The sequence below is a fragment of the Lycium barbarum genome, chromosome 11, assembly GCF_019175385.1.
Source record: "Lycium barbarum isolate Lr01 chromosome 11, ASM1917538v2, whole genome shotgun sequence".
In the NCBI taxonomy this organism is placed as follows: domain Eukaryota; kingdom Viridiplantae; phylum Streptophyta; class Magnoliopsida; order Solanales; family Solanaceae; genus Lycium; species Lycium barbarum.
The window spans coordinates 16131194-16143406 of NC_083347.1; the positions used below are offsets into that span (position 1 = coordinate 16131194).

Sequence of the window (12213 nt, forward strand, 5' to 3'; positions counted from 1 at the left end):
GCTGAGTAGTTTTTGGAACTGTTCTGTTGTGAATGCCTGTCTTTGGAACTGGTCAGCAGTGATCCTTGGCCTAGGTGTTCCAACAGGTATAGTAGATGTTGCACTTTGCACACTTTGATCCATTAAGTGCATTGCTGCGTTATTAGCACTGTAATTACCAGATCTCTGCCCATTCATGTCTCTATTCCCAGTGTTATTGTAGTGTCCTCCTCTAGGGACATTGTTTTCCCTTTCTCTATTCCTAGTGAACTTAAAACCACGTGGATAACCAATCAATTTGTAGCACTGATCTTTAGTATGCCCCTTGAGATGACAAAATTCACATTGAATATTGGAATTCCTCCTCATTCTTATGTTATTATTGTTCCTTGAAAGAACAGCTGCTGCCATAGATGATGATTCTCCTTCCTCAAATTGTCCTTTTAGGAAAGGGATATGTGTAACCATATTTAAAAATGCTCGCTGACTTTCTTCAGGGATTATCAGAGAATACGCTTGATTCACAGAAGGTGTTGGTGTCATCATAAGGATTTGACTTCTAGATTGATTATAGTTCTCATTCAAACCTCCTAAAAACTACATTAGCTTATGTTGCTCTAGGTGTTCTATGAATCCCTTTGATTTATCATAATTACAAGTAGGAGGTGGTACAAGTGACTCATATTCCTTCCATAACTCACTTAACTTCGAGAAGTAAACAGAAACAGTAGATGTACCTTGAACTAGAGTTGCAATTCCTCTGTGTACACGACAGACCTTTGTAGCATTTATTTTGTCAAAACGTACCTTGAGATCCATCCAAACTCTATGTGAATTTGATGAATACACAATTCCATTCACCAGATCTTTAGACACTGAGCTCATTATCCAAGATAGCACAACAGCGTTAACACGCTCCCATTGATCCGCCATTTGGCCTTCATAGCTTTCCTTCACACATGTTCCCTCAACAAATCCAATTTTGTTTTTACCTAACAGTGCAATCCTCATTGATTTACTCCAGAGAGTATAATTTTCCATTCCAGTTAAGAGGTATTGAGCTAGGTTTACTCCAGGAACATCTGAAGACTGTAAATACAGCGGATCAAACGAATTGAACATCGAATTAGTCGAATTCTGTCCATGGTTTCCATGTCTCGATCCACTTTGAGCTTCCACATTATCTGGTGTTGTTTCTTCAGTCACTATCGTCATTGTGTTCTTGACAGACTTCAGATTCAATTTGCAGAGAGGAAATAACAAGACAAATCGAACTAGAATAAACCCTAGATTTGAGAGAAAAAAAGAAGAAGCAGAGAAGAACGATGAAATTGGAGAAGCAACAATGAAATTGATGAAAAACACCGTATTAATGAGGCTGATAATTGATCGCCATTGAAGGCTCTGATACCATGTTCAAAGATGGAATGAAAATTCAGATGAAAAATCAATTTGAGAACATGAGCTAAGAAGTGAACTGGAAGCTAGAGAATTTCTGATATTTCATTGACCCTAAAACCGAAACTGTACAGTGGTCCTAATATATAATACACTTACCAACCCAATCACTACTAATCACAAAATATCTAGTAACTAACCTAACCAGCTACAACAACCACTAAATTAGTTACAAGATAGTGCCATCTGTTTCCAGCGGGAATTTCCAGCTCATTATTCTCAACAACCTAGAAAGGACATCAATGCATTTTATAAACAAATTCCCTCTACTTGAGAAACTCGTAATAGATGGTTGCAGTAACATATGTGAAGTTGAGATTACTTCTATGCCAATAGTACGGAATTTGACATTGTATAATGTTTATGACCAAGATACGCCATGGATGCATTTTATAGACAAATTCCCTCTACTTGAGAAACTCGTGACAGATGGTTGCTGTAATTTGCACACACTTTATGTTTCTCATCAGCATGTGACGAGCTTTGTGGCTAAGGTGTACGATGTCGTAGAGGAGATAAGAATAGATGCTCCTAAGTTAAAATCATTTGAGTTCACGGGTGGCCTCACGTCTTTTACTGGCATAAAAGCTTCACGGGAGCTGAAATTTGTTAAATTCCGTCTAAAACCCCGTAAGCTTGATGTTCGGTGGTACACCTGGTTAAGAGACCTTTTGAAGTCTTTTGCTCATTTCAACCATTTGAATTTGATTTGCCAGAATGAACAGGTAATAAACCCCTCTTTTCCCCCATTTTTTGGGTGTAAAATCCACCATACGTAATGATGTTCCTTTATTGCATGCCATACTACAATTTCTTGATGCCCATTCCCAAACCCTTGCAATAGGATGTTGACAAAAGCTAAGAAAGTGCTTGAGAATAAAACTTTAGTAACAAATGAAGAATAATAGGTCAATTGGATCAAAAATGATAATACCTTTGATTCGAGAAGTGTAATATAGGAAGAAAGGGTTGCATATTAGCTTAATTTCCTTGTATCTTATATGTTACTTTTGATGGCCTTATAAGAAGAGAAGTTAGTGGTTGCTCTTTCTGTTACTACATATAACTTGGTTTCTAAAACTTTTTTAGTTGCTTTCAACTATGCAATCGTTTGGTTATAAATGATTCAGAGTTGATTTTTTATGGGTGTCAGGCTATAATCTTTCCTTGAGAGATTACTTCCAATAATCAATAATCTCAAGAATAGGCTAATTGGATGAAAAATTATGCATAATTTCTTAGTTTTCCTTTTCTAACTTCTATTTGTTTCAACTATTAGATCTTCAAGACATTGTTGCTTTTTGATGGTTGTCAGGCTATTATCTTTCCCGATGAGCTAACTGATATATTACTCCCAATTATAAATGATCTCAAGGTGGTAAACACCTAATGGCTTAAGCTGTTGTTCCCATTTCATCATTGAACCATCATGCAAAAGATACGTTGTTAGAGTGACTGCGCTTTACATAAAGTAAAGATTCTAAGCTTCGCTCCTTCGAATAATTGTTTGCGTCAGATCTGAGGTTCTCTATTGCAATCCCTAAATAGAGTTATTTTCACCTTTCCCTCACAGTTTTTGTATGCTATCGGTCATCGAGAAATACTAAGGCTTAGAGGGCAGTCCCCCTTTCTCACGTAAAAGCGATCAGAATTTGAACACACTACGTTTTATAGGGAAGGATCGAACCATGGGAACAAATTCAATCCCTTCTCAACGTCTGGAGTTAACATTTTTTTATTAAGTTTAAATTTAAAAAATTTGAATAATCGTTTTTTTTTTTGTAATAAAACAATTGGGAAAAGCTAACCTATGAAAGTTGAATTAACTTTTATTTTGTAACAAAATTACTATCCCAAGTTTTTCATGGTAAAAGTTTAACCTTTTCCCTAATTTTGTATAAACTTTTTTACTTGATTTAAATTTCTTTAATTATGTTTAGCTGATGAATCTTTAACTTATTTATTACTTTCACAAATGGGACAGGAATTTATCTTTAAAAAGTAGCATAAGTTGGCAAAATGCCAACTTATCTATTTATAATACCAACACTTCAACTGTAAGAATACATATGAAAAATAAAACCAAAAAGTTAAATCTAAATAAAAGAATTGTGTACGTTTTTGTAGTTCTACAAATTATCTTATTAATTGGAGAATAGAACCAAATTTTTTAAAAGGTGAGGACGCAAGACGAGGCTTTATATGATACGGGACGAAACGTAAGCCTTGAGACGCTGGACGTAACTTATTTATTGCCTATTTTTTTGCAATATGCAATGACTATTTGGGTTGTTCCTCTAATGTAATTGAATGCTGCCTTTTGTAGTGCTGTTGTACTTCAAAAGAAGGATGTACAATTTCTTTTTCGTGCAAGGAAATACAGTGTTTTAATAGATAATTCCAAATCTTTGCTACAATGTATCAAAAATTTTAATGTACTTTCTCGTTTTTGTTTGATCTTCTCACTGTCGTTGTGTCAAAATCTCGAATGACATATATTTGTTAATGAAGAAAAGCATGAGAAAAAAATCGAAAAAAGTGAAACTGAAAATACCAACTTTATTTAGTTTGATTTTCTATATAGAAAAATAGAGAAAATACACAAATACCCCCAACGTATACTCGGATTAATTATGACGCACCCAACCTTTGCGGGCGACCTATTATCAACTCAAAGATCCAATATTAAGCTGAACCCATTTCTAAAAATAGAAAATAAACTCAATGATTCAATTTTTTCAACTTAAACTCTTTAATTTTAAGATTCAATTTTCTTAACCCCTTTCCAACAAAAGTCAAAAGCTAATAAAGAACTAAATAAATACAGAAAGAGAGAGAGATATGATACATACGTAAGTGTTGAGTTGTCGAATGAAACTTGAGAAATTGTTGTGCTTGAAATAAGTAGGAAGAAGATGTTTAGCAAATTCAGGTGGATTCCAAACAACAAAATTATGACCAGTTTGAGTCAATGATGCAATATCATCTGTTTGTGAATCATCAACCATTTCATATGTCTTTAACAAGAACGGCGCCGGACCTCCGCCGCCGCAGAGGCAGTGATTATATCCATATATAAAGAAAAAAAACCAGAGAAGAAATTATAGTAGATGAGTAATGGAATTTCAACGTGGCGCCGATGTGGTCGAGAGTGTGCAATACTCTCTCTTGTGCAACTGATCATCTAATTTTTATTATGCCACGTCAGTCGAAAAAGGATACAAAAATACAGAAAAATAAGGCCAGAGGGGCCCGCAAAAGTTGGGTGCGTCATAATTAATCCGAGTATACGTTAGAGGGGTATTTGTATATTTTCTCTAGAAAAATATTCAATTAAGTCGGAATATAAACGCTGAGATATATTGAGAGCATGCATAAGTTGTTCTTTTGAAAATCACATAGAATTTCAATAAAAAAAATTATCTACCTCTGGTATTTGGTTCAACCAATTAAATAAATGACACATGTTTTATAGACATCACTAACTCATAGTTAATCAGAATACATTATCGGCTTTATTTATGACTTAATCATGAGTAATTAGTATGTTTGATGTAAAAATTAGGCATAAGTAAATTTTTACCCATTATTTGTGAGTCAGGCCTGGATTTTGACAAATATTTATGATTTTTTAATTTCACTATTTAAATTTTATCCCTGTTAAAGTTCATCTTTAAAATAGTTGGATGAATTTTTTCATACGAATTTAAACTTACTAATTTAACGGGAAACAAAGTTCAAATAATAACTTGCATTTTTTTAACAGCTTATCTTTATCTAGCTTGCCAAAGTTAATTATTAAACTTTAGTCACTTTTTAATATGAAAACGGCATTTGAATGATTCTACCCTAAGCTTTGGGGCTTAGTAAGGCTGTCAACCGGTTCCAATCGGAACCGGACCGGGAACCGGACCGGGAACCGGTTAGGAAACCGGCCGGTTCCGGTTCCGGTTAACCGGTTTTAAGATCCAAACTGGAACCGGTCCGGTTTGGATTCGTTAAAATATTTTTTTTTTGTTTTTTGTATTATATATATATATATTATAGTATTTATTTGTATATTGTAGGTATATTTACATATGTTATACAATTTTATAATTAAAGTTTAAATATTTACTGACTAACAGCAAGTCAGCAATACAGAATAGTGTTTTTCGTACACATATATATGTATAACTTACATATACTTATATTTATGTACTATATACTCTATATACTTATATATGTGTATAACTTAATATATATATATATATACTATATGTACTTATATATATGTACTATATACTCTATATACTTATATATATGTATAACTTAATATATATACTATATATACTTATATATATGTATAACTTAATATATATACCATATATATGTATAACTTAATATATATACTAAATATATGTATAACTTAATATATATACTATATATACATATCTACTATATATACAATATATACTTAATATATATACTATATATATTTATATAATATATATACTTATATACTATATATACTTATATATGTGTATAACTTAATATATATAGTATATATACTATATATACTTACTTATATACTATATATATATAGTAAGTATATATAGTATACTTACTTACTTATATATGTGTATAACTTAATATATATAGTATATATACTATATATACTTGTATATATGTACTATATTTATATACTATATATACTATTTTTTCTATATATACTATATATACTATTTTTTCTATATATACTATATATACTTATATACTATATATACTATTTTTTCTATATATACTATATATACTTATATATGTTTAAGTATACTATATAACTTAAGTATATTCTTAGTATATTTTAGGTATATTCCTAACTTAATAAAAGTAAAAATATAAACACAAGTAAATAGAAGAAAGCTCAATGAGCCATATATTTTATTCATTCTTGAATAACATTTATTTGCAAGTTGTATTTTTTTTTAACTTGCAAATAATACATGAGTTATACAAAAATAGTAGAATAATAAAATCACCAATTTTGAACCATTTCGTTAATTTCCCCCACATCATATTCGGTCATGGAAATATCTTCAAAGTCTTCCATTTGGTCTGGTCCACTAGCTATCAAATCTTCAATTTCTTCCTCTTCGCCTTGCTCCGCTTCTGAGTTTTGGTTGCGTCTCTCCGATCTAATCCAATCTCGAATGCACACTAGTACTTGCAATCTAAAGCCGGATAATGAATGTCTATGGTCTCCAATTTGCTGTCTTCCTTGGCTAAATGCGCTCTCCGAAGCCACGGTTGATACTTGAACCGTAAGGATATCTCGAGCCATTCTTGAAAGTATCGGATAACTTGCCTTGTACTTCTTCCACCATGCTAAGACGTCCACCTCATCCAGTTGGCTGATATCCACATTTGGCTGCATCAAATAAAAGTTAAATTCATCAAAGTTTGCAGTAGAAGAAGATGTAGGCTGTGAATGTAAAACTTTTAAACCCGACAAGCCCTTTTTGCTACTATGAGAAGTAGTAGGGCGTGGAGCAACTGGTGTAGCACGTTCTTCCAAACTAGAATAATGAGTAAAAACTCTTCTAAACTCATCATCAATAGCGAGATCGGCTTCAGCTAAAGATGGTTGAACTCCCTCTTCAATTTCTAAAAATGTATAAATTTGACTAACCAAATTTTTAGTATAAGACACTTTTAAACAAGGATTTAAAAGGGAACCCAATATAAATAAAGTTGGGATGGGAAAAAAATACTTCTTAAATTTGATTATCATTTCAAAAATAGCCACTTGATAATCGGGTTTATATTTATACTCTTGTAAAACTCTAGCTATTTCCGCTAAGTAGGCTAAAATTTCGGTTACCGTGGGATAGAATTGTCTAGAAAAAGCAAGAGTTGCATTATAAAAATTTTCTAAGAGTTCAATACATTCTTTAACATCTTCCCAATGCCTATAAGTTAACCAATCCTCACTATCAATATTATATTTGTTGTGAACTTGTTGTATGGGAATCCTATACTCATATGCTTGTTGTAGCATAATGTAAGTGTAGTTCCACCTAGTCTCAATTTCTACTTGAATTTTCCTAGGTCTAAGGTTATTTTCCACACAAGCATTCTTAAAATCTCTAATTCTTCCCCTATTAGCATTACAAAAAAGAAACGCAACAGCATTTCTAACTTTTTGAACAGAATCATCAAAATGCATAAGACCATCTTTAACAATTAAATTTAAAATGTGACAACTACATCTTACATGAAAAATATTTCTTAGAGGAGGGTTTATTTCTCTTTTTAAAAGACCAATTGCCTTTGTATTATTAGAAGCATTATCTAAAGCAATACAAAGTGTTTTTCTATAAATGTTAAAAAATCTCATTATAGTAGACATTGAATCGGCTAAAATTTTTCCATCGTGACGACCTTTTCCTTCGTCGTATAAAAAAGCTATAATTCTTTTTTGCATAACCCAGTTGTCATCAACCCAATGACATGTAATAGCAAAGAAATCTAAATGGTTAATACTAAGACCCAAATCAGCGGTAAGACAAACATTACAATTTAAAGAATTAAATACATGACGCAAATAAAATCTATATTTTTTAAACAAATCTATAACATCGGCTCTACAAGTACTTCTAGGAATACCCTCAAATAACGGGTTATAACAACGTTGAATGTAAGTAACAAACCCTAAACCCGAGGGAAAGGAAAATGGTAAACAATCATAAGCTACCATTTTAGCTATTTCTACGCGTTCTTTTTTCTTGTCATACTTAAAATTTCTACCGGTTCGTGGGTCTATCGTCATTTGAATCCCCCCCACATTTGAACCCGTTTGCTCTCCCCAAACATCCATATGTTTGGTTCTCATATGAGCATTTAGTGTACCCGTTCCACTATCCTTATCAGTTCCTTGCTTAAAACTAAATACTTGTCCACATAGGGCACATGTAACTGATTGATTTTCCCTATCCTTAGTCATAAATTTCCAAACTTTAGCTGTTGGCCTACGAGTTCTAGGCGGTTTGTCTTGTGTATGTGATTGTGCAGGACCTGTATCTCCTATGAGATTTTCGGGGGGTTGTGTTTCATCATCATCATCATCATCATCTAAGTCTTCATTAAAAGTGTCGGTAAAATGTTGTTGCATTGCCTCATGACCTAAAAGTGGATTATTTCCACCAACATCAATACCTAAATTAGGTGTTTCTTCCACAAATGTTTCCTCATTAAGCGCACCCCTAACAGTACGACTACTACTACCGGCACCACGTCTTAATCTCTTTGACATTATTAAATAGAAATAATTTAAATCACAATCAAATAAATCACAAGAAAATAAATTACAACAAATTAAATTGCTAGAATTAAATTGCGTAAATTAAATTTCAAAAAATAAATTGCTAGAATTAAATTGCGTAAATTAAATTTCGAAAAATAAATTGCTAGAATTAAATTGCAAAAATTAAAGACAGAGTTGGAACGAAGGTACCAAATTGCCGGATTAATTTCCAACAAAGCGAAGACGGCTAGAATTGCAAATCCACCAAAGCTACTTCGGATTGTTGCAAAATCACCAACTCCACCAACAATATTATAATTGCAAAATTAATAATTGAAAGTTGAAACTATAATAAGACTTTGTGGCTAATTATTGCAAAGTAACTATAATTGAGAGATTGAGATTTGAGAGAAAGATGAAGAAGAGTGAATTGAAATGAAAATGAAGAAGGGTTTATATAGGGGTGGGGGAGGGGTTAAAGTGTTAAAAAAATAATAATTTGGGGGCCAAAAATTAAGAAAATGACCGTTTGGCAACGGCCATTTTTGCAAATGGACCGTTGCCAACGGTCCGCGAGGCCCAACGGCTCTTTACTATTTTTTTTTATTTTTTTTTATTTTAACCGGTTTAACCGGTCCGGTTCCGGTTAAACCGGTTCCGGTTAAAAAAAAATTGAAACCGGACCGGTTAACTAATATCCGGTTAATCGGAACCGGTTAACCGGTTATACCGGTTCCGGTTCCGGTTTAACCGGTCCGGTTACCGGTTAAAACCGGTTGGTTACACGGAACCGGTTGACACGCTTAGGGCTTAGGAAATATTTCTAGAGTTAGAACTGACACGGTTCAAACTTCAGAATTTTTTTTACGGAATTTCCCTTTTCCTTTTATTAGTTCAGACTTCATGATTTTTTCATGGAATTTGAGCTCAATTTTATAAGTTCGAATTTCAAGATATTTACTGAACTCTAATGATAGAATCCTGAACTTTCAATAGTATAAGTTTGATCTCCAATACCCCGTGGTAAAATTATTTCATATTTGTTTAAATATTATTTCTGCCAAAAAAAAAAAAGAAGATATTTCTCCAAAAAAAAAAAAAAAAAAAAAAAAGACCATTCGGGTTAATTTTTAGAAAAAAAGAATAAATGGTCCAACTTTAATAATGTGATCCACAACGTCTATGGGCCTTGACCTCTCTGATCCACAAGACCACAATTAGGGTTTTGGATGCACTGCCTCTAATGTATATATAAAACTCAACAACACACTCATCATTCTCAATATTGTGCTTCTTCTCCCTTGAAAACTCAAAATCAGTGGGTTGTTTTGTATGATTTGTCAAATCAAATAAAAGAACCTGCTTCTTCTTAGTTACAGTGGAGTTCCAATAATCACATCCCTTTCCACTTAACACATCACTTTGTCCATTATTTATTATTTGCACGTAGCCTCCCGGGCTCATCTGAGTTTATATATAAGTGAAGTTAGAAGCCCCAAAGCTCGTGCTAAATTTACTAGCCGCTAGTGTTGCAGTTTAGCCCTTTGTACCTTTTTACATGGCTAATTTGTGTCAAATCAACGGCAACATACCCTTCGCAAAAAAATCCTTAAAAATTCTTTTTTTTAGTTAAAACAGGGCTTTTCTTTGTAAAAAGTAAGTAGGTTTTTTTCTTCTAGTGTTTTGGCGATGATTAAAATGGATTTATCCGCGCTTCTGAGAGAAATCTATGAAGCATAACACAAAATTGGTTGAATTTCTTTATATGAGCCAGAGTAATTTTTTTTTGTTGTTGTGAAGATTACTGTTGAGTCCTTTTGACTTTTTTTTGGTTGTGTTTTGGCAGTGATGATATGTAATACAGCTTTAATGCCAGTTCTGCTTCTGATATTCTGTGATTGATAGAGCTGTTTATTTTGCTGAGCCTCTTAATTTTATTTACTGTAGTTACTTTATTTGCAATTAAAAATCTATGATGAGATCTGAAATTGCTGGATAGTATTTGAGGATTGTAGTTAGCCTACATTCATCATGAAATTATTTAATTTCTCTGAGATTAATAAATTACTATCTTTTATATATACCATAATCTTTTTCTTGAAACCCCATTTTTATTTTAGTAGCCAGTGATGATCCAATCCAACGGTGAGGTGTAGTGGAGCTAAGGTCCCTGCTTTGCAGGGGGAACCTCCTTGGTTACGCTACATCATACATGATCACAACGGATTTTACTGAGGCTTTAATTATTATTTTTTAAATCATAGCTTGGTTAATTTGCTAACTGTTGATAAAAAAATGAAATAATTTTAATGCATTTATAATTGAGTTTTAACTATACTCTTGCTCTAGAACATATAGTGGGGTTAGGGTCTGAAAAACTCATAAATTTAGTGCTGTTTATCAGCTTCGTCTCTTGAATATCCAACGAGATGGGGTTAAATCATAGCACTAAATGTTATGCTGACTATATTAATATCTTTTGTATTTTCCAGTATAATCTGGTTATTGTTTTGTTGAAGCTATAATCCCAAATGACCTGTTTGATTTTTCTTTATGATTTTGTCATTTTATTGGTTCTTGAATTGAGTTTTATCATTTTGTATATGCTCACCTTGCTTTAGTGTTGGTGAGTGTAACTGAAAACTCATAAATTGCGTGCGGTCCATCACCTCCTATCTTGCATATTTCACTAAGATTGGAGTTAAATATCAGCACTACATATTAAAATAAGTACTCTATTTGGTCCCTATTTTTTGTATAAAGACCTTGAATTCTAGGTTTCTTGTTTTGTTGATTTGATGTCGGTGCTGGGATGTCTAATATATACTTTAATGTTTATGGAGGGATCATAATTAATTGAAAATTTTGCGATGGTAGATTGTTATGTAGGGTGTATCATTGGGATATATCCAAAGGGAACAAACCTCTTTTAATTTGACATGTATAAGATCAAAAAAATAAAAGAGTTAAATGTAGATTAATCATTTTACACACTTCAAACTTACATTTCAAGATTCCATATAATAGATAGTGACCTACAAACCATATTGTGAGCTAATTTCAATTGCCATACATTTATCACATGATTAATTAATATATAGTTTGACCATAACTTGTAACTTCTCAGATGAATTTTGTTTTTGTCTTTCAGATGGTGGCTATATATTTTTTGAAAGCCGTAGTATTTTTTTGAACAGAATGCACTTTCCCTAATTTTATGAATAATTATTAAACTTATGAAAGCATTACATAATTTATTTATGTAGTATAGAAAAAATAAATGGGAGGCAATAATAAGCTGTATCCATAATAATGGGTTAACGAAGAAAATAGAGATATTACCAGTACAGTATGACAATAGAATGGAGATGTTTTTCATTTTATATTTTACAAAATTAAAATATAATCACGTTTTAAGAAAAATTCTATCTTTTTAAAATCGTTCACAAAGTCGCAGCAAATGAATCTTAGCCTTCACTTCTTTGTTGGACGCA

The 12213-nt window shown here is 32.4% G+C and overlaps 1 protein-coding gene and 6 non-coding genes across 7 annotated transcripts; 6 read left to right on the plus strand and 1 right to left on the minus strand.

Annotated features, from left to right (window-relative positions):
• Nucleotides 1-576: 576 nt before the first annotated feature.
• On the minus strand, nt 577-1194 carry LOC132619483 (uncharacterized). The gene has a single exon (XM_060334378.1). The coding sequence runs from the start codon at nt 1192-1194 to the stop codon at nt 577-579; it is 618 nt and encodes a 205-aa protein (XP_060190361.1).
• An 8965-nt stretch (nt 1195-10159) lies between these two features.
• Nucleotides 10160-10311, plus strand: LOC132620732 (small nucleolar RNA snoR134). Its single transcript, XR_009575164.1, has one exon. It is a non-coding gene; the product is annotated as a small nucleolar RNA snoR134 (small nucleolar RNA).
• A 92-nt stretch (nt 10312-10403) lies between these two features.
• On the plus strand, nt 10404-10492 carry LOC132620724 (small nucleolar RNA U36a). The gene has a single exon (XR_009575156.1). It is a non-coding gene; the product is annotated as a small nucleolar RNA U36a (small nucleolar RNA).
• A 64-nt stretch (nt 10493-10556) lies between these two features.
• LOC132620667 (small nucleolar RNA Z223) lies at nt 10557-10649 on the plus strand. Its single transcript, XR_009575105.1, has one exon. It is a non-coding gene; the product is annotated as a small nucleolar RNA Z223 (small nucleolar RNA).
• A 192-nt stretch (nt 10650-10841) lies between these two features.
• Nucleotides 10842-10957, plus strand: LOC132620674 (small nucleolar RNA Z278). Its single transcript, XR_009575111.1, has one exon. It is a non-coding gene; the product is annotated as a small nucleolar RNA Z278 (small nucleolar RNA).
• A 111-nt stretch (nt 10958-11068) lies between these two features.
• Nucleotides 11069-11175, plus strand: LOC132620706 (small nucleolar RNA snoR97). Its single transcript, XR_009575139.1, has one exon. It is a non-coding gene; the product is annotated as a small nucleolar RNA snoR97 (small nucleolar RNA).
• Nucleotides 11176-11334: 159 nt separating this feature from the next.
• On the plus strand, nt 11335-11441 carry LOC132620708 (small nucleolar RNA snoR97). The gene has a single exon (XR_009575141.1). It is a non-coding gene; the product is annotated as a small nucleolar RNA snoR97 (small nucleolar RNA).
• The last annotated feature ends 772 nt before the right edge of the window (nt 11442-12213 follow it).

Coding starts and splice junctions, on each gene's coding strand:
- LOC132619483 (XM_060334378.1), bottom strand. CDS start 1,194: ATGACGATAGTGACTGAAGAAACAACACCAGATAATGTGGAAGCTCAA.